This window comes from Hippocampus guttulatus, chromosome 17 (genome assembly GCF_054856545.1).
Source record: "Hippocampus guttulatus isolate MCC_2025c chromosome 17, RoL_Hgut_1.0, whole genome shotgun sequence".
NCBI lineage: Eukaryota > Metazoa > Chordata > Actinopteri > Syngnathiformes > Syngnathidae > Hippocampus > Hippocampus guttulatus.
In genome coordinates this window covers 238,654-264,937 of record NC_141277.1, presented here as the reverse complement: position 1 = coordinate 264,937, position 26,284 = coordinate 238,654, and the positions used below count along the sequence as shown (strand labels likewise).

General features: G+C 53.5%; 2 protein-coding genes across 30 annotated transcripts in view; one reads left to right on the top strand and one right to left on the bottom strand.

The window, feature by feature from the left end:
- The window catches only part of fnbp1b (formin binding protein 1b), a 26,010-nt gene extending 6,693 nt beyond the window's left edge, over positions 1–19,317 (bottom strand). For 3 of the 26 annotated variants that reach the window (XM_086134884.1, XM_086134887.1, XM_086134886.1), the window contains exons 1-11: positions 15,170–15,550; positions 10,430–10,545; positions 8,300–8,356; positions 8,080–8,227; positions 7,170–7,232; positions 6,026–6,130; positions 5,548–5,562; positions 4,411–4,539; positions 3,931–4,077; positions 3,021–3,215; positions 2,025–2,213 (exon numbers count right to left, since the gene is read on the bottom strand). In XM_086134884.1, the coding sequence (XP_085991010.1) occupies positions 2,025–2,213; positions 3,021–3,215; positions 3,931–4,077; positions 4,411–4,539; positions 5,548–5,562; positions 6,026–6,130; positions 7,170–7,232; positions 8,080–8,227; positions 8,300–8,356; positions 10,430–10,545; positions 15,170–15,301 (1,296 nt within the window). In that variant the 5' untranslated portion in view covers positions 15,302–15,550. Of the gene's footprint in view, positions 1–2,024; positions 2,214–3,020; positions 3,216–3,930; positions 4,078–4,410; positions 4,540–5,547; positions 5,563–6,025; positions 6,131–7,169; positions 7,233–8,079; positions 8,228–8,299; positions 8,357–10,429; positions 10,546–10,818; positions 11,823–11,926; positions 12,282–15,169; positions 15,551–18,944 lie in introns of those variants that run through there. The other 23 variants (XM_086134891.1, XM_086134889.1, XM_086134893.1 and 20 more) reach the window with 15 other exon arrangements.
- On the top strand, positions 17,908–26,284 carry agpat2 (1-acylglycerol-3-phosphate O-acyltransferase 2 (lysophosphatidic acid acyltransferase, beta)). 4 transcript variants are annotated; one of them, XM_086134918.1, is made up of 7 exons: positions 17,908–18,025; positions 21,217–21,702; positions 23,078–23,211; positions 23,290–23,465; positions 23,546–23,641; positions 24,169–24,241; positions 24,314–26,284. In XM_086134918.1, exons 2-7 carry the CDS (start codon positions 21,512–21,514, stop codon positions 24,466–24,468), a joined length of 825 nt encoding a protein of 274 aa, XP_085991044.1. In that variant the 5' UTR covers positions 17,908–18,025; positions 21,217–21,511; the 3' UTR covers positions 24,469–26,284. The 4 variants fall into 4 exon arrangements, with proteins under 4 accessions (XP_085991044.1, XP_085991041.1, XP_085991043.1 ...); XM_086134915.1 differs by having other exon boundaries at positions 24,169–26,284; XM_086134917.1 differs by having other exon boundaries at positions 17,943–18,025; positions 21,222–21,702; positions 24,169–26,284.

Sequence of the window (26,284 nt, the reverse complement as noted above, 5' to 3'; positions counted from 1 at the left end):
TAAATTTCAGATGTCGGTCAAGTCATGATGTCAAACAAAAAGGACTTTGACAGTTTCGGTCGTCGTGCGAGTCGGCCTTCCGACTCACTCCAGACCAGTCAGAGTGGAAGCGGACCATCTCCTGCGGCACTCTGCTATCTTGTAGCTTTTTGGTCCTTGGGCAGACTTCGGGAGTCACAGTCAGTCACCTACTTTTCTTTCCCGGCCCGGGACCCACATTACAAATCGGATACGTTTGCATCTTCCGGCCAAAGGTGCCGTCGTAGGGCCACGCGAGTGAAAAGCAAGAAACTAGTGGCCGGTCTTTCCTCGGCTCTCCCGGTCAGACTCGAGGCACGCGCGTCGTTCAAGTCAAGGTCTCTTAGCCCAAAACGTTGCCACTGGGGACTCGAGCCCCGCCACCTCTGGCGAAGACATCGTCGTCACCGCGAGCGTCCCGTCCCCGGGGGGCTCGTGACACTTTGGTCTGGGAAAACACGGACAAACGTCAAAGCCGGGGCGCGGGATGCGTGGGATGAGGTTATGGACGGACCCGAAGACAGCGCGGCTCCTTTCGGACTTACGACGTACTGCCGGGCTTCGAAAGCGTACGTGGGCTGGCCCAGAGTCCTCTTCGTGAGCTCTTTGCGGCAAACGAGCGAGCGCGGCGACTGCCGCCGCCGCCGCGTGGAAGTCAAGGTTGTCAGAGAGAACACAGGTCAATGGATGCACTCAGAAAGGCCACTTGAGCACTTATTCAATCTTCTCATGGTCCGAGTACGAGTGAGCGCCTCGATCAAGTCCGTACAACAATCGGGCACACGAGGAGAAGGACGACGTCTTTCCGCTCACGGTGCCGTTCGGGCCACTTGCTGGCACGCCAACCTCACACGTAATCCGCCGCGCCGCACTATTGACACGACGGAGTCCAACGAATCGCAATGAGAAGCCCCCCCCACCGGCACTGCGGTTTTGCCACGGCAGTAAGCGGGGGTCGAACAGCTTGAAGTTTGCTGCGACTGACTGCGATGTGAGTCGGGTCGACGAGCCCGTCGGGTCACAACATTTTCAACCCTTTTTGCGTCCTGCACCGTCTGTGGCCACGATTTGCGGCGCGAGTGCAAATTGGCTGAACGGGAGATGAAATGTCATCGACGACGGAGGTGCGGCCCCCCTCGTCTACGGATCCCTCGTCCGCCTTCGTTTCGGAACACGGCCCAAAACGCCGAACGGGTGAACCCGCCACGGCGAACTGCCGATTTTCCGCAGTCCCTTTCGAGAGGAACAATCCGCCTCCGGCGAGAACGACAACGCTAACCGCTCCCGTCGAAGGCGGACGGGGGTGAGGGGGACCTTTGGGGGCTCGTGAGGAGTTAGGAATGAGGACAAAATAAAGATGCGGCCGGTGAATCGGACCGATCCGTGGGACAAAGACCCGCACGCACTGTATGAGTCGAGGCAATCCGCGTGGCTCGTTTGTTTAAGAGTCCACCTCTTGCAAAAAAGGCCAAAATGGACGGCGTGCCTCAAATCAACACCTCCTTTCGTCACCCCATCACATTCCGAATGGGAGCGTTTTTAAGCTCGCGGCGGTTGCAGCTCGCGCGAGCGTCAGCCGAATTGCGGCCCGTTTCCCATGCCGCGCTCGACTCGGTCGCAAGGTGCCGCGGCGGACAATTTGAAGGCCTCGCTCGTGTCCTTGTCTCCCTCCGAAATAGGCCTTTTGCTTTTGCGATTCACGCTTGATCTCATTCTACGGCGCTCGTCTCATTTGCAACGGCGCAAATAAAGACACGCCGAGGCCACAATTCCTGAGGAGGTGGAGTGTTTGTTTTTTTCCGAGGGGGAAAAACAATATATGCCATGAGGAAAAGTGCATTTGTACGAATGAGTGCCTGTGCCCTCGGCATTTGCGGGGCCTCGTGGGTCCATACAGTGCGGCGGGTGAAGCGCTCAGCTGCAGAGCCCCACAAAAGCATGCATGAAGCGCGGCGCTCGCGCGCACGCAGACGCACGCATGCCGACGGGCGCGCACGCCCACTTACCCCTCGCCTCAGGCTCCGCAGGCAGTGCATTTTGGGCTTGGAGGCCATGAAGTCGTTGAGGCGGTGCGAGAGGGGCTCCTTGTGCTGCTTGGGAGATCGGGAGTCGTTGGGAACAGCGGAGGGGGAGGGCGGGGAGGAGGCCGGGGGGGCGGGCGGGGGCTGGCGGGGAGGCGTTAACAGGGACATAAACTACCGGTAAGGAAAACCATAGAAGAAGAAGAAGAAGGGGGGGGGGGCCGGAATGCCAACGGAAGGAAAAGGAGGAGGGAACACAAAATCAATACGCCTCCTCGACACTTTCCCAAACGAAATGCGACACGGCACGAGGGCGTCTTCCGTGGAAGCGCGGTGAGCAAAAGACAAAAAAGAAGACCAAGCGCGGGGGGGGCGTTCAAGCATCGGGCCGAGGACGAGCCGCCGCGCGCGCCGATGGGATCTTTTCAAAACATTTGACGCGCGCGGCCATACTGGCTGAGACGGTGACGCCCCGCCGGCGGAAGGTGCCACAAACTGCGCTCCGGAGGAGAGGCGCGTCCGAGGCCGCTCGGAATCGGACCGGGAAAAAGCTGCAGAAAAGGAGAAACTCGCACTTTGGATGACTCGTCAACTTCCTTGACACCAAACGACGTTCCTACTTAGACGTGACTTTTGGAGGCGTCTGGGGATCGCTCCCACGCAAAAGCCAAATACGGCGGGGGACTCCTTCCAGTTGGGTCGAAACGCACCCGCACCGAAATGAAGGGACGTGGAAAGCCTCTTTACAAAAAAAAAAAGTGTGCCGCCGGCCCGCCAGTCAGTGCAAAACAGCGGCAGGCGGCGGCGGCCGGATTCATCCTGGGGCCGCAGAGGCGGGAAACGCGTTAGTGGGGGCGGGACGGCGGGACGGACGCTCCACGTCGGTCGGGGAGGTGGGGGGGGGGAATCAACCGGCGTCAAACTATCGACAGAGAAGCCGCGCCGCAGTTTGCGGGAGGAGCTGCCGCGCGGCCGTCTCACCTTGTTTTTGCTCTTGAGGAAGGGCCACAGTTTGGCTTTGCCTTTGCCGGCGGGCCTGTCGCGGGCCTCCCCCCGCGAGTTGCTCAAGCTGCATTCCGACGCCGCCCTCTTCATGGCCTGCCCGTAGTCCTCGAACTCCACGTCTCCCGGCGGCTCGAAGCCCGACTTGTAGGACTCCACCGCCCGCTGGCAGTCCTGCAAACAAACGGGTGAGGCGTTTGCGGGAATGCTTCGTTCCGACTTGATTTCGGAGCCCGTCGCCAGTCAAAATGAGGAACGAGCCATTTTGGGCGCTCCTCGCGGACGACGGACATACTCGCAGAGGAAGGAAAGCGCTCGTTGGATGACATCTCGTTTGGAGTGAACAACAACAAACAAGGAAAAAAGTTTGAACTTTGAACATGAACTTTGCCCAAGATCCGGCCGGGTGGGGAAATAAAGAAAACTGCCGCAGAGCCCCAAATAGTCCGAAAAGACTCCCATTCGCTCATCTGTCAAAGTGGATCTGAACGCGGCGCCGTCCGTTTCCTGCGATTCTCCGGCTCACCGGCGGGTCTGCAGATAAGCCGGCGCGCGGCTGGGGTCCCGCCGTCCGGCGCCTTTTGCAGCCGGGGCGATAAGAGCGAGAGGAGCCGCAAAAAGCTGCGGCCCAAACGAGGGCTCCGCGGCCTTCGCGCCGAGAGGAAACGTCGCTTCGAGCGAGTCCCGAGTTGCTGCGGGATGGAAGCATTTCCAAGGGTGCCCCCACTTCTGCGCCCTCCTGGCCTTGAGAGCGCCCGACGCGTCGCTCGTTGACGGCAAGTACGAAATCCCCCCCATCCCCCCGGCGACGCTTTTCCGTCACACCGCCGGCGTTCGATGAGAGCCGCGCGCGAGGTTTGTTTGTTTGCTTTCCTGTGGGCTCACTCACCGTCTTGGGCCGGATGGCCTCGGCCGCCTTGGTCATGCCGTCCAGACACTTTCCCACGATGGGGATCACCTGGCGGTCCACGTCGGCGAACGCCTTCATGCACGCTCCCATCCTTTCGATGCGCTTCTCCTCCATGTCTTGGAGTTTCTGCCCCAACAAAAAGAAATAAATACAAGCCCATCCATTGGCTCAAGAAGATATCACGTGAACACCGAAATTGGGAAGGCGGCAAATATTTTTTCACAGCACTGCATCACTGTAACAGACCCCCCCCCCACCCCCCAAGAAAAAAAAGATTGTGAAATGCATGTTGTGCAGTATATTTGAATTACGGTGAAAACCCCCCCCCCCCCGCGTAGCCATCCCAAAAGAGCATCTCTGCAGCTATCCTGTTGGAAACGGATCTTCATGATCATCTTCATGGTCATCATCCTCACCCCGACAGAAAAGGCGCTCCCGAAAGCCCGTCGCCGCGGTTACCTGGAAGATGTTGGGGATGACGGTGTAATAGTGCTCATTCTGCTCCTGGTTGAACTTTTGCAGGTAGGACGAGTAATCGCTCTTGCTGTCGGCCGCCATCTGCTGCCTGGCCGCGGCCTGCTGCCGCGCCTGAGCGCGGGGAAAAAACAAAAAAACGCCACAGCGTTAACACACATCAACACGCACAAACATCGACCTTTTTTTTTTTTTGTGCGCATACATTGAAGCACATGCACGCCTCAGCGGGCGGGGCTTTCCTTTTTTTTTTTCTCCATCAAAAATTCAATGAGAACGGACATCGATTCAACGCCTACTTTGGCAATGCGAGCCTGGCGCAGCGGCTCAAGAAAGCAAAGAACACTCAAATGCGTGTCTGCACACAACAAACTGCCTTACACTTCTAAATTTGTGGCTTGGGGGTGTGGTGGTGGCGGTTGGGGGGGGAGGTTGAGTCCATTTGGCTAATTTGACATTGATGACGCTCAAGTGCAGCAGGAAGGAGCAAGCCTAATCTCGGCAGATGGAGAGGAGATCAGCGCACCAAGACAGCATGTGTGCTGCCTTTTGGGGAGGGGGGGGGGGGGGGGGTAGTGTGTGTTTCCTCTTTCGCAACTCAGGCACCTGGGCCACACAAACTCAAAATGACCGTCGCCGACAAACGTGCGGCGTTTCACTTCTTGACGCCCGATTTCAAGAGATTCGTACGTGGATGGAAAATACGCCGACGTCAAATGCGGTTTTCCGGAGGCGTATTGAGCGCGCCGCATTTGGAAGGGGGAACGTTTCTTTTGAAATTTGGCAGACGCGCACGGAGAAGCCATCGCGGCGGAGGAAGCCCGCCCCCTTCGAATAACTTCCAACGCAACACGAAAGCACAAGGCCACAGGTCAAAGTGCGAGGGCACGGGTGAGCATGCAAAGTGCGCTTGCGCGCCGCCGCCGCAGGTCGCCACCGAGACCAAATCACATCCCGTCTCGGTTTCCTGACAGCGACCGTGTCCTATCTGGCAGATCAACCGGGGCCCTTTCCCAGAGAAAAACAAAACCCAAACCAAAAAAAAAACGACAACGTGAGGCAAGCCACGGACATCCGGACACACACGCGGGGAGCCGCCTGGTGTCCACCGCACGCACCTACCTTGAGGGAACTTCGCTTCAAGGTGAGGCATTTCCAAAAAAAGTCAAATACAAACACAAAGACACAACAACAACAACAAAAAAGGTGGTTAGGCCCGCTACAGCCAAGCGCGACGTCGCCGCACAGCCGATGGCTCGTCTGTCGACACGCGAAGGGGGAAGCGGCCTCAACAATCGGGACGTCGTGCCACCACGTGCATGTGCAGATGACATGGATCTCTCTCGCTTGCTATGTGTGGGCAGTTTTCCAACCACTGATCACCGCTATCGATGGGCTTTGCGGACCGGGCGACACACGGTCAGACGTGATGGTGACGGCGCGGCTGCGGCGGGCGCTCGCGAAGGACGCGCGACGCGCGAGGCTTGTACAGCGAGCTTGCCTAAACGCCTCCGCTGCGGAGGCGGGACAAGCGGGCTCTTGTTTCACCGAGTCCGCTCGCCGCGGGGGGGGGGGGGGGGGGCGACGGCCTCCAACGTACCTTTTCCACGTCGGCCTTTGTCACGTTGATGTCGGCGTCCATCTTGTCAAAGTACTGCTTGGCTTTGTCGGCTTCTTTGCAATCCCGTTCAAATTTCCTTTTACACTGAGGGAAAAAAAAAAAAAAGAACAGAGATAAGGAAGCCCAGATCGTGTATCGCCGCAACTACGGATGCGACACCTCCACCGACGATGACAAACGACAGGAGGTTCCGCAAAAACGTGAGTAGGCAACTTTGCAAAGGTTGAGCTCCTTTCAGAAGAAGATTGCCAGAATCGAGAAGGGCCTCAAATTTGAACTTGCACAAAAAATAATTGGAACAAAGTCCGTGAACGGAGAAAGGTCGAAACGGGACAATGCGGTGGCTCGCTGACGTATCGGGAGGATAGCGCTTTGATTCTTTTGTTTGGTTTGGTTTAAGCCAGAGACTAAAGTCGGCATCGTCGGAGACCTTTCAATGACCTTTGACCTTTCAATGACTTGTATTCTTTTCTCCCCAAAATAAGAGCGAATATGACGAGATCGCAGTCGGTACGGTCAACTTGATCGGGGCTCGACCACTGAAGCTCCTTTAAAATGGGCCAATCTCGATTTAGCATGGCGATCCAAGACGCACAACGGCAGGGTGAGTACGAGACGGCGCCGGGGCCGCCCCTCGGAATAAACGCGGGGGGCGGCAAAGCTGTTGCGCCGGCTTTTCACGCGATGACGCGAGGACAAAGCTAACACCGTGCGCCCATCGTGGCGTCGCGTCCGATTGTAAATTTCCCCCAGTGTGGGGCAAATAAAGGATATCTTATCTTAACCCCCGAGCAACAATGGGGGGTTTGTCAGGGGCCCGCGTGCACCGCCAACTCTGCCCATCAGCCTCACAAAGGGATCATTGAAGGTCGCGCTGGTTATGGAGGGGGTGGGGGGGGGGGGGCGTGCGAGGAGGGCACAGATAAGGCTCGGACTTCCCCGCAAACTCCCGCTCGCTAAAACAAATCAGTGGGACACATCTGCTCCCGCCTACTTTGTCATGCTGCAGCCTCGCCGTGCCGCGCTGGCTGAATGACTGCGTGCTCAAATAGTCGGGGAGAGGAGTGCGTTTCCCAATAAAAGGACCCCACCCACCCACAAAAAACGGTTGGACGTCACTCACCGACTCCAGCTGTTTCCACGAGCCCTCCATGTGCTGCTGCGCTCTGCGGCCATCGTGGAAGTGCTGTCGGAAGACACACGGCGACACAAGCGTCATTGGCGCCGAAGCGCGGCTACGCCGCTGTATTTGCGCGGCGGGTCACCGCGACGATTGTCCCGCTTCCCTTTTCCCAAGTTTCTAGGGAAGTGCTCGAACGTTGCGGAGGAAGTACTGCGACTCCGGGAGTTCCGTCCCGCGCACCAAACGGCTACAGTGAGTCTTTTCGGCCGCGCGGCCTTGACGTTTCTCTTCTGGCGGGCCCTCGTCGACGTCGGAACACGACCCGAGTCCTTCATCGGCATGACGCGCGTCACAGGAATGCGGCTGCGCGGGGGCCGCACAAAAGCTTGCGTAAGCCCACCCACACCCCCGCTGCGGAACAACCGAGGGACGCGAACGATGGCCGTCGCCGGTTGCGACTCGGGGCGACGCGTCAACGGTAAACATCCACTCCAAGAAGGCTCCGTGTTGCTGTGAAAGGGAGCCTCTGCTTTGGCTTTTGTTTCCGCTCCAATTCCCTCAGCTGCGGGCTTCCGTGATAGCAGATTTTTTTACCCCCCCCCCCCCCCCACGCACACACACACACAATTTTCCAGCTGGTCGGGTTTTGCTCCTTAATAAGCGCAGACGTGTTCCAAGCGACTCGAGAGCTGCAAGGCGGATGCGCTTTGCTCCCATACGCCTTCAAAGTCGGCGAAGGCTTTGCGAGGAGCTGACGTTCCGCACTTGCGGGCGAGCCTCGGGGTGAAGCTATATTTACTCCGGCGTGACCTCGGCGCAGGCTGAGTGAAGCGTGCTCACTCACCAAATGGGGGGTGGGGGGGGGGGTGAATAGAGGAAGCAAAAAGGTGGGCGCGGGTCTTTGACTCACCGTCTTCCTCTCCGTCTTGAGATCCTGCAGGTAGCGCGAAAGCTCAGCGATGATCTGCGACGTCAGGTTCTCGGCGATCACCTCGTGTTGCCCGGCGTAATCGTTGAGTTCGTTGAGCGTGGTCAGGAAGGCCCGGCAGAACGTGTACCTAAACGAAGGCCGCGCCGTTGAAGTTTGGGTCAAGAGAGGGAGAGCGCGCGTGAAGGTCTGCCGCGCTTACTTGCTCTCCTCCTCTTCCCGCGAGTTCTTCTTCGGTTGGTACTTCTTTGATAAAGTCCTGCGAGAAGCAAAGAGTCATTTCATCTGTTGATGCCGCCGGGCGTGCCAATAAGGCGGAGGATTGGGTTTTGCTTCCATCACATACCATTTTTTGCTTTGGTTTGTGTTTTTTTCTGGGGGCGGGGGGCGGTCTGAATTCGACCGGAATATTGCCGAATGATGTCGGAATATTGCCACACACGAGCTTTGTCATTTTATGGGAACACAAAAGTTGTGACTTTTGTGTTCGGGAAGTTGGCCGTATTTCTTTTCTACCTGATTGAAAAGATTCTACCATCCCCCCGCAAAAAAAATCACAAGCCTACCAAATTAAAATCAGTATTTTTTTTTTTTTAACCAAAAGAAAATAGTAAATTGATCAGCATCGAATAGCCATTTTACAAGATTAAAAAAGGTCATTTTAGCAAAAGTCCAACATTGACAAGAATAATTTATGGGAACAGAGAGAGGCCTGCGCTCACTCGCAACGCGATTGGGGTGGGGTGGGGGTGGGGGCGGTTGCTCCACATGTCTGCACTCCATCCCGCTTAATCTGCCCTTCTCCCCGATGGCTCTCTTGCGCCGTCGCTAGGCAGATGGAAGCGTCCCGAGCTCCGCCGGCCCTTTCTTGTCCTCGGCTAATTCTAGCGGCCCCGCGGCCGTTAAGTCGTTCGGGGCAGGTGTCACGTGTCCGGATTGCTCCGCTCCACTCACCTATTTCGCGCATTAAGGAAAACGTGTTGTTTTGGAACTGGTAGTCTTTTTCTTGTCACCCATGCCATACTGGAATTGCTGGGGGAGGGGGCACAAATGTATCGCCCGGACCGCAGCATTGTGCATGTTTACAGCAACGCGACTGGAAGAGGATTAGACGCGGATTAGCGGCGCACCGTGCGCGCTGGCTAAGGGAGGTCTTACGATTGTTTTGGATTGGTCTCAGCAGCTAATCGTCCGTATCTGCAAATGTATTGTTGGAAAACTATCTTGGTGGAAGAATGCCGCTGCTTAAAAAAGAAAAAAAAAGTCAGAGTTCTTGCCAGAATCAAGTCCATGATCTCAAACGGATTTCATTCGCCCCCATAAGCAGATACCCGCAAAGCTATTGGCTGCCCCTTTAAAAAAAAACTACAACAAAACTGGGGATAAGGGGGGAGTTAAAGCCATATCGCCAGTCTCTTTAAAGATGACTAATGTGTGTGGCGTGGGGGGGGGGGTCGGTTAAATCCCCCACGAGTTCGGGCTCCTCATATACTCATCGCAGACTGGGGACCAAAAGGGGGTGGGGGTGTGGGACACTTGCGTTTGGAGGCCTGCAAATCTGGGTCAGACCTCGGGGGCGGATATAAGGCCGATACCGAGCTGTCGCCATGGCAATGCACAAGCGCCGCCCTCGCAAGCCACACACACACACACACACACACACACACACACACACACACGCGCGCGCGCACACCCACACACACTTTCTCCCGCTTGAAGCAGAAGTCAACAACAGACAACAGGAGTGCGTGTGATTTCCTCTTCTCGAGTCAGCATTTTCCCTTCTGAGGGAGATGGAATTTTTTGGGTTGGTTTCTTTCTTTCAACAGGTGCCCTCATAACATGTCTGCGGCACGCTTTTAATCCAAGTCGGTTCATCAAAAAGTCACCGCGACAGGTACGACAAAATCACCACTGGCAAATGTCCCCCCCGATAACCAAAGAACGGGCTCCACCCTTGAAATCATTTTTGCAAAAACACAAATACATCAGGATTTGTGTTTTTGCAGCTCTGCTTACCCCAATGAGTCATTTCATCAGAATAAAAATGACAATTTATTCCCAGAAAAAAAAGCCGCTATTTTCAGAACCTAAAATTGTATTTTGCCCAAAAGAGTTATTTGCTAAATAGATATAATCATCACTTCCTTTCCAAGAACCCCGACAACAAAGCCGTCGTTGAACCGGAACACAGCGCTACGTGCATGAGAAGAAGTTGGCCTCAAATTGTACGACGGCGCAAGCGGTCAACCATCGAAAAGTCCCAAGTTTGCCCCAACCCTTGTATGTCTGCGGCCTTGACGTTGGAACTCACTCGCGTTCAGGTACTCACCTAATTTGTTTGGCATAGTTGATTTCGATCTCGGACCTCTCCTTGACAAATTTGGCGTACCTCTCCAGAAAGTCGATCCCCCACTGCGTGTGCTTCTCCAAGTTGTCAAACTGATCCTGCGGCAAAGACACACGAGAGTGCTCTTTCACGGCGGCCGTATCGGAGCGTGCTTTGAGAAACGACCGCCGAGGTTGGCAAACGCGAAAAACACGCCGCATTACAAATGTCTCGCTCGCAAACCGGGCCCGGGGACAGACAAATGGAAGCAGACCGGCGCTCAGGCGGGCCGCTCCGGGCCAATCGGGAGACTGCGGAGTTTGCCACGATACTCGCGCGCAGAATACGATGTGCAGCGCTTAAAATGTGCCTTGGACCGCCGGCGTACTCACAGCAACGCCGCAATATTTTGGCAGGGAGAAACATGCTCGATTGGCGTCACTCTGGCAGCTGCCCATCCTGCCATCGACCGTGTCTGGAGTGTTCACTCAAAACATTCAGAACCCCAGCCTGCAAGGCGGCCTGACTGGCCTCACAGGAAAGTGTGTTTGTGACACAGGAAGTAGCTGCGGTGGGGGGGACAACAACGAACGAGCGCTTCCACGCCTCTTCCGTAGTCACCAAACCAGAGTTGCCTTAAAGTGGCAGCACCTCAATCGCCGAACGTGTTAAAGCTCGGACGCGTTCGGGGGGGTTGACTAAAACGTCCCCAAAAATAATTTGCTTAGTACTTTAATGGTCAGGAACAGCTTGGCGTGGCAAAAAGTATTCAATTATGCTGTCCCGTTGCGAACGCAGGACCGCCGAGTGACAACGTGGAGCGCCGCGTTAGCTTCTCGTGCTAGCTAGCGCTCGTAGGATGAACTTTGAGTGTGTCTTTTGCCATTTCCCTTTGGCTTTTGTGACACTTTGCCTTAACCTTTGGTTCCGGTGTGGTGTCAGCCTGACATGAGCAGAACATCGGTATGATTATCGGGGTGAGGTGAGCGGACGACGGCGGAACACGCGTGTTGCGGATGGACCGGGCGTTAACGCCGCCACCGAATGGAGTTCGCTACGGTTCTGCGCGTCGATCTCCGATGGCGGCGTTGGCATCTTAATGCTAGCCACCGCATGCAGTTTGCGATGGTGTCAACGTGACGGATGTAGATGGCTACGTTGAGTGAGCGCGGATGCACGCCGCCCCCTTAGCTTCTCGTGCTGGAAACTGTAACGCAGACGCGCTAAACATCGGGGCCGCTGCGCTGGCGCAACGTCAATGGAGTCACTCGGCGGACCGGATTCACCGGATGCTACGGCTTGACGAAAGCCTCTCATTTGAACAGTGGTAGCATGGGGCGCCGCTAGAAAATCTGCGATAAATTGTCAGACCGTTTCAACCGTTTCAATTTACACCTTTCAATTTACTATGAACATGCAAGCTAAACAATTGGTTTTGGGGCTGCCCAAAATGCAGCGCCATGAGCACCACTGCTCCGCGCATGAGCGGCGCGGCGTTACCCTTTTCTGCAAAGGCACCATGGTCTCCCGCTCTCCCTCCGGAAAAGATCCAAAACTCCGGTTAGTCCGAGACGGCGCCCGTCCACGAGCGCATGTCCCGGCCGATGCGATCGTCGGGGAGAGAAATCCGGCGGAGACGGCCGGCGCTCCGTGAGTCAACGCGAAGCGGCCCGCGGCGTCAACGCTCCCGTCGGGCAGAAGGCGCAACGGACGCTATGGCGGAGGAGGACGGCGAGCGAGTGCAACAGAAGAAGGGAGGAAGGGCGGGATGAGAGATGGGGCGGGATTACTCAGGAAAGGGATTACAATCGAGGGGGGAGCGTGGCCTTCAACCTCCCGCGTCCTCAAAGGCCTCGACCGGACCGCCGGTCGATGACGTCAAAACCAAAATAAGAGCGCTCTCATTCGCGGCGCGCCTCGGTTTGCCGTCAGGGCAGGAAAGAGCCTCGCCACCCGCTCCGACGTTGACCGATTATCAATGACAGGCAGCGCAAGACGTGCTTTCAAAAGTGCATACATTCGAGCGGACAAGGTCGCGCGACGTCGACGTAGGCGCTGGCTTTGATTGGCGGAGGCAATTGAATTCCCAACGGCTGAAGAGAGCAAAACCGCCAGGCTTCTCTGTAGCCTGCCACGCGCGTGACAGCCGTGAATCTTGCGCCTTTCGGCGTTTCTTCAAATCCCCACGAAAAACAAAATGGGCTTCCTCTTCTTGCTCCCCCCCCCCCGTGATGTGGGCTCTATTGTGCTAGGCCACGAAGGAAAACAACATGGGCTTTTTTCTTATTCGGGAAATGAAGAGTTCAGCGGGGGGGTGGGCGGAGGCGGCGGCGAACACAAAAGGAGCCCCCAGCTAAATATAGGTACCCCCGTGACTTAAGGCAAACAAATACGCGCTTGTTCAAGACCCGCAGCCCTTCCCGACTGACGGCAGGGATTAGGGACCCTCCCAACGCACATTATTTAGCCTCCACTCCTCCGGATTACTGGCCGCCCGGGGAGTATTGATCTCATCCGGCCAAATGGCGGGGGTGGGTGGATCCCCCCGTGACGAGATCCAAATCACTCGCATGTGATGCAATCAGGCTCCACGGCGGTGCCTTCAGGTGCTCACGGGGGCGGCCCGTATGACCGCAACGACGTTGCTGTCCGATGACAACCGCGTAGAAGGCGGGAGGGCACAATCAATTCACAAAGGCATTTCCTAAAAAGCGAGCGCCAAATGAGTCATGGGAAGTTGACTTATCTGCCAGGCTGGACAGATTTTCGCCCCAAAAGCCTGCAGGTCCGTGACCAACATCAAGCTTGAACGTCACCGACAAACGAGTCAGCAATGAGCTTTCTTCAAGACCGAGACGTGACTCCGAGCTTTTACAGAAGGCGACCGCGGCGTCGACACCGGACAAACGCTCCCCGGCCGGCTACGTCGTGTTTTTACAACCGTCGCGTTTCCGCTCCGAACACAGAAGAAGTACAACAACCATCAATACGCCATTAAAGATGGCGATGGGAACGCCCCGCACCGGTTAGACGATAACCGCTTCAACTACTGGCCTGGCCGAAAACGCCCAGCGACAGCGACCTCTCGCATTCATGCGCTCGGTGGAGGTCATGAAACGGGTCGAGAGGAAAACTCTTCCTCCCAAAAAGCCCCATTGTGCAAGGCGCGGCTTCACATAACCGCTTCTTCGCAGAACCGCCGCGCTGCTCCGGACGGCGCGGCGCTTTGTTGCGTCACGGGCCGTGGGTGGACGCAAGCGCGGGCAAATATTTGGCGGACAGGCCGAGCCCTCTCTTCCGACACACGCGCCGCTTTGTCCGAGGAAGCGGGGCGGAATAATGTTCCCGTCGCCCCCGAGTAACCTCCTCGCAAGGAACGGGGGCTCGAAGACAAACAGCCGCGTGTGCCAAAACGAGAAGCTTAAACCGACCCGTTTGGGGGGAAATTGTACAAAAGGCAAAAACAAAAAAAACCCCCCAGAAAATAAAAGGCAGGAGGACGTTGGAGGGGCATGTCACATCAAAGAACAGAAATACCTTTGGAGCTTACTGGCTCTGACATCAACGGCCCAGTCGATCCAACAGGAGTCTGACACGGTTAGCGGCTTCAAGGCTCTCCGTTAGCGGTATGAGCCGGCTTTCCTTTGAATCAACAACTTGGCGGTCGCTGAGCGGCACAAGCCAAAAGTCCAAAAACGTCGCCTCCGTTTGGGACATTTTGGGCCCGCGCGGTTTGGATATGCAAATCTCTTTCTGAATGTTGTGCTTTTACGTTGAGATCGTCGACGCCGACTCGGCGCACGTCCCGACGCGAGTTTTGGCACGGTAACCCTCAAAACGTGGCCGTCCCGTTGTCATTTAAACAAGTAACGGCCGCTCGCGCGGAATCCGAGCAGCTGTTTGCTGACCTTAGGCGCGCGACTCGCCGTTCGCATGCCTCGCGGCTATTTCGAGAGACGAGGCCCCTCGGGCCGGCTGAAGCCGAAAGGCTACTACTCCCGCCGCTGTGAAACGGTGACTCGCACTAACCGGAAGCCTCGTCGACTCATCCTTTTCACCGCCCCTTCTTTTCACACTTGACCTTCAACTAATCGGTCAGCCCTTTCAAACGGGGACCCGCAGAGCCATCGCTTGAGTCCCTGAAATAATTCAAACTCATTCAGTCCCAAAGACGTTTTTCAACGTCTTTTCGGACTCGGTCCAGAATTGGCCGGTCCTGAATGAGTTAACCAGAAATGATCCAAACGATCTTCTCGTAGGGCCGTACGGGCGAAGGAGGCACGGTGACCTTGGCATCGTTGGAAGCACAGACTGTACCTCGGGTCGGGGGGTTTCCAGCAGGTTGCAAAATGGCTGCTTTTGCACACCGTATTAAAGAGCGCCGCGTCTTTGGGGAACGTTCAGCTCCGCGGACTCCGTGATCGCTTTTCGCCGGGCCCCCCCCCGTCTCGTGGGACGCAACGCAGCGTAAAAACGTCAAGGTTATTTCACTCTTGTCTGGCGAACGGCCGACAGCGAGCTCCCCTCTGTTCACACCCCCGTTTTCCTTGGAAGCGGCGCACATCAGTTAGCGACAATGCTAACTATTGAGGTGATTCGCATTGCATTTTAAACAGCACCTGAATATTTAGGCTCCAACGAATGCCCTCGACAAGTTGGAGTTCGCATTTAGTTTGAGAATCTCCCGGTTCGCGACTGGACAACAACGCCGCCTAACGCGGGTATCGCCGGCGCTCAACTCACGCTGCTGGTCATCTTCATCCGGATAAGCACCCGCAGGTACTCTTGATAAGGACTCGGCTTTCGCCCGTCCTTCTCGGGTTTCTCGCGGGGGCCGTCCAGGAAGAGAAAAAACTCACTTCTTCGGCGCAACATAACGGCAGGGGAACAAGTTGATAATGATTCTTAAAAAAGGAAAAAAAGCCAGTCCATCTCTGGGCAGGAAGAAAAAAAAGCGCGAGGGGCAAACACAACCTTGAAATGAGCAGGTATTAATCCGATTGCGACACCGCCAACGGTCAGCGGCCCCGCGGAACCAATGAGCGGCGTTGGCGGCCCCGCGGCCGAGCGCCGCCCGGCCTTCGAGCACACGCCGACCATTGTTGCGAGCTGAGCCGTTTTGCATCTCCGCGCGGGACAAAGCTCTTTAAATTCTTACGCAACAGGCCGTCTGGAATAGGGCGACCCGTAAGGCACGCTAACAAGTCGGATCAATGTGGCGAACGCGCTCAAAGAGAGACGGCATTGCAGTCGCAATTTGGGATTCGGCGAAGGGCTCATCCGCTTTCGCGTCCCGCCAGACGAAATGTCGCCAAATGCCGCCACGGTGACAAGTCTCCATCGAGCCAAACGCGATTACGTTCCACCAGATGACGACATCTTGATCAAGTGAAACGGTCTCAAGTCCAAGAATGAGCCTGCGCTTGTGCAGCGCCTCAGATCCAAACTTTTTGTCGTGCAGGCGCAACTCCAAAGTCAGAAAATCTTACCAGACATCAGCATTTTTTTTCTTCTTTTTATTTTGGCGGGAGGGGAAGGCGGGGGGCTTTTGAGTTGCTGTTTTTGCAGAAGTATGTCACGTGCAAAACCACCGGAGGTGAGGAACAAGCAAATCTCATTTGACTATGTGAATGGGTTGGGCAGCCCCGGTGAGCTGGAGCGGCGACACGAGCGCGTCATGATTCGAGAGTGGAGGCCGCAACGCTTTTGCCACAGGAAGACATTTATTTGAGTCACGGGCAAGATCGCAAAACGCCTTCTTTCTCCGAGGACGCGGCGGCTACCTTCAGGACACAAACGAGGACCTCCCACACGCTTTCCTCAAGGGCAAAGGTCCGCCTCGCGAGGGAGAGCTCCCAAATAACAGCGGTCCCAGAAATACGCCCACCTCCGGGTATACCCCCAACGTGTAGCCACGCAATGTCCGGGGGAGCCCAAAGAGGTTCCGGCGAGCGGCCTGATAACGACCACCCCAGGTCGGGGGCCCAACACTGAAAACTGCAGCCGTAAACGACATCCATCCGTCCGTCTCCAAGTGCCTGAAATCAAGCCCTGCCGACTCCGAGTTCACATCGAGTCAGCTTACCTCGAGCCGCTGCCGTTTGAGGAGACTTTCAGCCTTCTCCATACTGCCTGATCGACGACGACGCGGGACTAGTTCACGCGTCGGCGTGCCACCCAAGAGTTCCTCACTAACTCCCGGTTCTTTGGAGAAGTGATATTTTCAAGGTGAGTCACGGTCAAAAAAAAGGTGGAAGTGTCAACGTTCAGCCGGGGACAACGTTCAACTTCTTTTTTCCACTCGCCGCAGGGGACGGGGAAGGGGAACTTTGAGTTCAAGTGATCAAACCGTTTCTCAAATCGATCCGCGACGCCCTCGGGGGTCACGTCGCCGCCCCGCGGTCGAGGTCAGCGCATCGCGGCGTAGGATGCGTGCTGGTCACCGGATGATCGGCACTCCCGCGTCATCTGGCGCAACTTTGGAGGGCTAGACGCAAATCTTGGTGGAAGTTTTGAGATTCGCAGTCGTCGCGTTCGAACCCGCGCGACGTTCGGGTCGCCATTTGTCTGGCTGTAATTTGGGGAGGAGCTAGGCTACGACGGTCGCTTCGTTCCAACAGGCCCATGATGGCACTGGTACGATGACCTCGGCTTCATAGACATTTTGCCCACGTGGACCTCTTCCTTTTTAAGGACGCACGATAAGCAAAGGCGCGGGGAGCGGTGAGAAGCGAACCGGACGCCCCGCTAGCAGCCACGGCCAAACGGGTGGTCGAGCTACATCCTCAACAAGCGCGCGGTGGCGAACCCGCTTGCGTACTCCATTGATAGATTTGGACATGTTTACAACGGAAACCTCGGAAGAACTCCTGAGCTACCAAATTGAACCGTAGCGCTTAAGCGGTGACACAGCTGGACATTCTACAAATGTGACATCACAGTCGACAAACGTTTCAAGTATTCTATTCAATCTGCCCCATTTTTGAATGCAACGGGCACACTTCCTACGCGCGCGTGCTTGCGGGAAGTTGAGAAATCCTGCTTGACCGTGACATCACTTCCTGAAAGAGGAGTCTCGTTTCCTGATCACATGGCGGCGGCTTCTTGGTCATCGCTCGAGTCGCTTCGCGCGAGTGCGTGAAATCAAGCCGGCTCAGCGTCGTCAATGACATCGCTATCGGGGTTGCTTTTTTTTTTCCCCAGCTTTATTCATCCGGTTCATGTCAGTTCTCATTGAAGAGAAACTTTCACCTCTCTCTTTGCAAGATAAGTCTCGTGTCATTAAAAATTGGATGACTATGAAACTCTGAGCACAGGGCCAAATAACTTTTCCCGCCCGCGTGCGTTGCATATCGCGTTTCATGCCGTGTTCTTACTTGCATGGATGCCAAGCGAGTTACTCAATTGCACTTGCGCACCGCAACTTCCTGCCCACGCGCTGCAAGAAGCAGCGGTCGCCGTCATCGCGCTTCCGTGTTTCCGTTTGCGTCTCCGGTCGCAACCGCCCGTTGCCGCCGATTAAGGATCGCCGTGGCAAGTGTCTGCATTTGGTGGAGTCGGACGACACGCCGTCTGGCTGTGACGCACATAAGAAGCCCGGTACGGTATTTGTTTCGAGGAAGAAAGCTTTCCCAGATTTCAAGTGGCCACGAGCTTTGCTGCATAAATGTCATGAAAAAGACACTGACATCACACGGGCAAGGCGCACAAGCGCCTTTCTCTGTGAACTTTGCGCCAGGTAAATTGGACAGAAAAAAATATTCTTGTCAGACTACAATCTTGCAACGGAGCCGTTGCGTCAATTGGAAAGCGATTGCCGATGAACGACACACTTTGATGAACTGCAAAACCTAAATTGTCAAAGGCTGAAAAAAATCGAATCAAATGAAAATACAGTATATCGTGACTTTTACCCTCAGCCTGATTGTTGTAACTCAGCAGGACTGCTGTGTAGGACTCGATGACTATTGAACTTGCTTGACATTTAACCGCTGGACTCTTTTTGCCACATGAACTCGGAAATTGCTCGCCACTTGACTTTGTGACTTGTCGATATGCGACTGGAACTCCAACCTTTGCTCTATTGTGACTGAACATTTTGTGAGTCAAACTGACACAACGTGCTGCTATCACTACCACACGCACCCAATTACAGGGGTAGGTAAGTCGGTCGGTAGGAAGGTGGATGGATAGATAGATAGATAGATGCGCATGGGAATTCCATGACGGTTGTGATTGATTTAGGATGGAGGGAGGGTATCCCTAACTGAACATGTTGTCAACGAATTAACGAAGGACGGCGACGTCGAAATATGAGACGATAAGAAGCCTTCAAAGGAAGCTAGCTACGCTAAGCCAAATTAGCTTGGATGCGTTTGATTGGAGGAGGGGGGGGGCGCTAGCCAGGCTAATGTTGTTTTTACGTCAGTTAGCAGGTTCAAAAGGCAAAACACTTGGCGAAAACAAAAAAACACCACATTATTAAACATAATAATGTAATAATAAGGGCGAGACTCACCCATAGCTCTGAGCCCCAGCTCATGGTTTCGGGACGACGTCCTCGGAATTAATCCACGACGAGGCTGCTTGTCGGTGTCGTTATGATGAGGAGGAGGCGGATAGGGGGTGAAATCACCATAAAAAAAGCCTGTTTTGTTGCTGTTTTGCTCAGCGTCTCATCTTGAGCTCGCGGATGGATTCTCGATCAATGCAACGCGCGCGCTCCCGCCCGGCCTCGATAACAGCTGCTGGAGGGGTGCGCGTGCACGATGGATGACGGCAGAATCCCACACAGTGGCCTTCGTTAGTTGTCCTATTTCAGCAAATACTGCAAGTGTAAAGTGTCCTCGCAGATGATTTTACGTGAAGTGAAGCTTGAAGGGAAGCGGGAGGGACCGCGAGGGTGCAGAGGGAGGAGGAGCAAAATTGCCACCCCCCCCCCCCCCACACACACTCACCGACCAAAGCAGATGTTTCATTGAATGACACCCCACAGTGTGTTTCACAACTACTGCCCACCCCGTGCGCAAGCCTTCTTTTGATGGCTTCATTCTCTTAAATACATGTTACACACACGGGCTTTGCGCATTTTGTAGGTGTAGAAAAAGCCTACACACCCCTGTTCAAATGCTAAAGTTATGTCGTGTTAAAAAATGAGATCAGGATAAATCATTGCAAAATATTTCCCACTATTAATGTGACCTCCAACCTTGACAACTCAATTAAAATATATTTTCAAGGGCGGGGACTAAAAATAACAGGAATCATTTTAACACATTAAACTGATAGAAAATTAACGATGGCCTATTTTTAAAAAAACTCTAAATGATCTTTGATGTGTACATTAACACATCACGAGTCAACGAAGACGTGACTTCACTTCATTGCTTCCAAAAACGTGTGTGCGATTCCTTGAAGATTCAAAGCTGTTTTGTTGGGTTCTCCAAAACACACAAGTGAGGTTCGACAAAGACAACCTTGTCTTTGAGGTTAACAAAAGTTTGTTGGAAGGAAATCCGTCTCTTCGAGTTACCGAAACGTGTACCTTCAGTTCGTTGAAGATTCAAACCCTTGCTTTGATGTTTTTCAAGAACACATAAGTCAGGTTTTGCAACTCGCTCGTGTTTGACGTTTTCTCAAGTTGGTTGACTGCCATAGACTTTTACAAAAAAAAAGAAAAACAGGGTGCCTAAAACATTTGTAAAAAGTCGTCCGTTGTTTTCTCAGAAGGCTAAATGGTCTTTTACAAAAACATTCCGTCGACGGTCGAAACTGGCAAATCAGAACTGCTGAACCACCATCGCCACCTGGTGGCAGGAAGTGGAGACGCGCCTCTCTTGACGGTGCGACAGATACAGTAGTACAAATAAAGGAAAATGAAACGATTAAATAAAAATAAAAAAGCTCAGAATTGCGAGGGGACCTTTTGAGATGTTTGTGTTTGCATTCAAGGAAAACGAAATCAAGGACTGCTCACAGAAACATACTTTAAAGTTGTTGGGAACAAACTTGTCTTTGCTGTTTACAAACACATGAACATTACGTATGTTGACTAAGTGGACAGATTATAACCGTGGTTTCATCGCACCACAACATATTTTCCTACATGTGTTTTGAGGTCCCATCAAACCCAGGATTAAGTTTTGAAGTTTGAAAATGACGTGTGCACACATGTGCAACCACATCATCCGAGTCGTTTTTACTTCTCTTGATGTTTTTTTATTTTTATTGAATAGTACGGGATATAGACCACATTGATGGTAGACGTGGTTTTTTTTTACCTTTTTTTGTTTGTTTTTTATTTAGATCACAAAAACCTTGCATTTAAACAGGGCCGTGTAGACTTTTTATATTGACTGTACATCAATTTTTGTTGAGGAATAAATTGTCTTTGGCTTTGTCAAAACACCAAACAAAATCTCCCTAATCGTGTCAAGTGGAGTCGAAAAACTCCAAACAGACAGCCTCAGATTATATAGCCATGGATTGGATTAGCAGGGCTAATCCAATTCTGCGATGCTCGTCTAATTTCTGGGGATCAAGTGAAGCGAATGTACGATGGCCAATTAAAACAAACTTACCATTTGTTTAGATTTAATATGTAATACTAAATTCGATATCAGCACGGTGCGCGGTGTCGATTGGCGGCTAGCTCGTTCAGATTTGTTCAGTCAAAACTAGGAATTGCTCAAAGCAGACCAGTTCGACCAAAAAGTGAGTTTGGAATGCCCAAAATATTTTCGTCAATGTATAATACACAATACGTGCGCTAATTTCATTTGCATCCAAAGCGCAGCGAGCTGATGACGTCACGTACAGCGGTCCAGCAGTAACCGTTCCGGAAATTGGGGGAGAAAAAAAAACAGCGGATGACGACGACTCCACCTCGCAACAGATGAAGAACGATACACGGTCGTCCCAAGGATCGAGAGGAAGCGAAAGTACCAAGTAACGTGTTATGTTTGAGCGGCTCGTGGCGCCTCTCCTTCGCCGAGCAGCGTGAGTGGAGCCCCGGCCAGCCAGCCAGCCGACCAACCGGACGGACGGACCGAGCGAGCGAGCCGCCCGCTTCCCTGTAGCCCCGCTATGGCAGTTCTCCTGTGGATGGCCCCGCTGGCGGTGCCGCTGGTGGTGGGGCTGCTGCTGTGGAGCAGCGGCCACGCGTTGGTGTTTTATTTCAAAAAGTGCTTCTACGTGGCCTGGATGATGGTGCTGGCGCTGTTGGCGTTGCCGCTGTGTGTGCTCAAAAGCGGCGGCAGAGACGTCGAGAACATGAGGTGAGTTTTGACTTGTGCTCGCTTTGACAGCTCCATCGGCTGCCCGTTAGCTCGCTAGGCTAACGGGCTAGCTGTGAGCACCCGACCAAAACTGTTTGACTCCCGCGTTAGTTCCAATTCTTTTCGAAGCTTTTCGTCAAAACGAAGCTAGCAGAATTAGCTTCTGCCTCATGCTACCCGCCAACAACAACAGCAACAAGGTAAACTTCTGGAATATTCTGGTGCGTGTGCAAGGGAAACAATGCTACCGCTACAAAACGGGAAACCGTTTTTATTGCCGCGTGTGTGTGTGTAACCAAGTCAAGCTTTATTGTCACATATGCTCTATGTCGGGCGGTGTCAAACATACGGCCCACGGGTCAGAACTGAGCCCCAAGGAGGTTCGATCAGGCCCGCAAGATCATTTGAAAGTGAGAAAATGCATAAAAGACACGGAATGAATATTTTTAATGAGGTGCAATTCATGGAGTATCCGCTAGGGGACACAATGTTTTTATCAGAGTTGAAGACGGCATTGTTTTGATCAGAGAAGACGACAACAGCAGCCTCAGTCTGTCACCGAGACAGACCCAACACGGCAGACGCGATCAAGGACATGTGAATACTTGATTCTTTACACATTGCATAGCACTCTCCTTAGTTTGTAAGGCGCAGGCAGGGATTAAATTGAGATTTTATATGCACGTGTGTCAATGCTTTAAAAATTCCTTTCTTTATAAATCTCATTGAATCTTAATGTGCATGACTATATTTTTCAATCCCAAGGACTTGTTCAGGTTTTGTGCCTTTGTCCAATCAGTGGGATCAGTTGCAATGCATATATGCGAATGAGAAAAGTCAATTGCACATTTGTCGAAGGAAATCTAAGGTGCTTCATGAAATGTTTTGTAAAAGATATGTTCATTAAATGATCACATTTTCCCACTGTTCTTGTGCTTCTTTAGACCAAAACAAAGGAAAGACGTATGAGTACGGTATCATTTTAATGGTCCGGCCCACTTGACATCTCCGAGGCCGTGAGTGGCCCGCGAGGTCAAATGAGTTTGACACCCATCACACACATCCATGTGCAACAGATGAAATGACTTTCCTCTCGACCGCAGTGCAACACGCAGTGCGTTGAAAGACACACAGCTAAAAATAAGGGCAGCCAAACTCAACTGCATAAAAAGACGAAGACATAAATATAAAGAAATAAAACAATTTAGTATTCCACTTAATGCCTTTGATTCATCGAGTAAAATTGATTTTTGCCATAGAAGGCACCATAACGTGCAGATGGGGTACAGGTTTCAGTTTTGTCTGCCTGGATTCTCCATTCTTCTCGTTCTTTTGTCGTCCAACTTTACTATCTGCCCCTACCCCCGCTTATCAGGATCGTCCGCGCCCTGGTTTGGCACGTCAAGTATTTCCTGGGCCTGCGCTTCCAAGTCAGCGGCTGGGAGCACCTGCAGACCCCGGGCCCCTACGTTATCATCTCCAACCACCAGAGCTCCCTCGATGTGTTGGGTGGGTGGCCGTTTCGACATCGAGGAAATCGCCATCGGGTCCGTTGCGGCGCGGTCACGTCGTGGCTTCCTCCCGCAGGCCTGATGGAGATCCTGCCCGACCGCTGCACCATGATCGCCAAGAAGGAGTTGATCTATGCCGGCACGGTGGGCGTCCTCTGCTGGTTGGGCGGCATCGTCTTCATCAACCGCAAGAAGACCAGCGACGCCAAGAGCGTCATGGCCGCCGCCGCCAAAACCATGTTGGACCAGCGGGTAAGCGACGCCCTCCGATAACCTCCCGTCGGCGGCCTGACGCAGAAAGAAAACACTTTGAATGGTTGAACTTTCCGTAGATCCGCCTGTGGGTGTTTCCGGAGGGAACGAGGAACCAGAGAGGCGACCTGTTGCCCTTCAAAAAAGGCGCATTCCACTTGGCCGTGCAAGCCCAAGTCAGTACGAGTGGAACCGCGGGCGGAACACTCAAAACGCTCTCCCGCTCCATGGCGGCAGGCGCACGTTGAACGTTCTTCTCAACTCGGCACCGGAGTTGAGCTCTTGAAACTCCCTTCAACTGGAAATCAAAGAGGGGAAATAAACACTCACGTGGGCCCATTTCAGACGGGGGGGGGGGGGGGGGGGGGGGGGCTTCAAAATTGTTTTGTAAAAGTCATGCCGTCGTAGAATGATGAGTGAGAAGGGGCCGAGCGACAGATGCGTGCGTTAATGAGCTGCATCCCCTGACGGCTCGCGAGTGGGGGAGCGTGCGCAGAGCGAGCGTCTGTTCACGGCGCACGGGATGGGAGGAAGGGACGGGTCACAAAAAAGAGAAAGAAATGAACACAGTTCTAGATTGAAACCATAGCGCTTAGCCGGGACATTTCTGGCAAGTACTGGCCGCGTCCCGCATGCGACAACCCTCCTGGCGGTATTTCCTGGCGTGGCTCGGTGTGCAATGTGACTTCCTGTTTGTCTGCAGGTGCCCATCATACCAGTGGTCTTCTCCTCCTACAGTAACTTCTACCTACGGAAAGAGAAGCACTTCAAATCGGGTAAGCGTTGCTGGCGTCGCCGTCTCCGCCTGCAAGTACAGATCGTGAGTACTCTTGCCACTTGTGACGCAGGGACCATCCGCTTAAAGATACTCCCGAAGATCGAGACCAAGGGCATGACGTCCGAGGACGTGGCGCCGCTCGCCGACAAATCCTTCGACGCGATGCGCTCGGCCTTCCTGGACATCTCTGGCTTGGCGTGCAGCAACGGGCCCGCCAGGCACTGAGCGCCCGCCCGCCCGCCATTTTGTCAAGCCCAGCTTCCCCGCCGCGTCCACCGCCACTTTTTATCTCCCGTGACTCTCGGCCCGGGCGGCCCGTCCCGGTCCCGGTCCCGGGGCCGGCCCGCGCAGTCCCGACCCTCGCGGTTTCTGCGAGCGGAGTGACGGACGGCGGGCCCGGCAGTACGGACGGGCGTTGTTTTTCGTGCATGCCCTTGGATGCAGTATTCGCTTTGGATGCAGTTTGGGGGGGTTTTTTTTGCCTTTTTGTTTTGGAATGTGATTGAGGTCCAATCGCCAGTGAGTTCATCCGGTGCGCCAGAAAGCATTTGCTTACTGGCCTTTCAAACTATTCAGGATCTGATCTAATGGGGTGAAAAAAAATAAAATAAAAAGGAGAGACTGCAATGGTTGCCGTGTCTCGCCATGACACGCGCGAGTGTGATAAAAATGAGCACAGTTCGCCATTCGCAGGTGCAAGACATCAGGACGTCAAGAACAAAAAAAAAAGTAAAATGTGATGTATCGAGTCCCAAAAATGTCCCAGTCGGGTCTGAGAGTACGTCCATTGATGGAAAAGATGAAAGGAGTTCGGTTTGATTGGCATCGTCAACATTGTGACGTCACCCGGTAGCGGCGCTCGGTTGAACTTGTCGCCAAATGTTGCAAATGTGGCCCTCGTCGTTGGGGTAAGTGTGCTGGCTACAAACTGCTTCTTTATACGCCATGTTATTGTCGTGGTTTTAGGTGCGTGTGTGTCAGTCGCGCCCCAAGCTCGCGTCCCGTTTTGGCGAGCACCGAGTCCATGTCGAAGATGGAGTGACGAGTGACGCCCGCCTGGATTAGTTTCGCGCTCGTTTGCTTGACGCACACCTGCAGCGAAAAGGCGTCCCGATATCAAGTACGGATTCATGCATTTGTTTGTTGGTTTTGACTCTCCTCCACGCCATCCCATTGAATTGATGTCCTCGTGGTGGAGGCGGCCGTTGTGTTGACTTTTTTCGCGCGAGAAAGAGAAATCTATTTATGGCTTTGAAGATTGGCTTGATGTTTTGAAAACATTGCGACCGTTTCCATCACGGTCCCACTTGGTTCTCGATTCTGCTCTCGCCTTCGCGTTGGCATACAAAGAACCGCACGCTCGGCTTCCACTTATTGACGAAGTTTGGTCAGTTATTTGCCTTTTGAATGTCAAACCGACCGTAGAGTACACCCCGCCCCCTTTGGACAATGCAACCATCCGGTTGGTTGAGCGGACAACGGCTGATACCTTTATGCTAATGAAGTGCGATGCAACGAATGACGAAAAGTTCACTTCTCGGTCTAATTTTCGCGGTCTTGATTATTTCCCCACCTTCAAGGAAAATGAAGATGAAATTGTAAATTTAAAAAAAAACGGAGGGTGGGTGCTGTACTTTTACGAATTCCTTTTTAAAAATCATTTTCACCAAAGCTCTTAAAGACGGCTTAGATGTAATACCCTTTGTGTGTGTGCGCGCGTGTGAGATCACTAAGCCCCGCCCCCCATCGGCAGTGTTGGGGACGTTGACGATGTTTTTTTTTTTTTTTCAACTGACTTCCTAGAAAATGGGATGAATGTGAAGGCCTCGCAAAAGATTTCACTCCATTTCTTTCTTTTTCTGGTATTTTATTGATCCGTACTTTTGTTCCCTTTCCCTCAAGTTCCTCCGGCGGCGGGAAGCTTTGTCCCGGCCGTCGTTGAACAGACGCCAGCCACATTTGGCCTTGGGCAAATGGCATGCACGAAATAACCGGTTGTCATTTCAAATAAAGTGTGAAAGAAAAAGGCAAGATAAATACA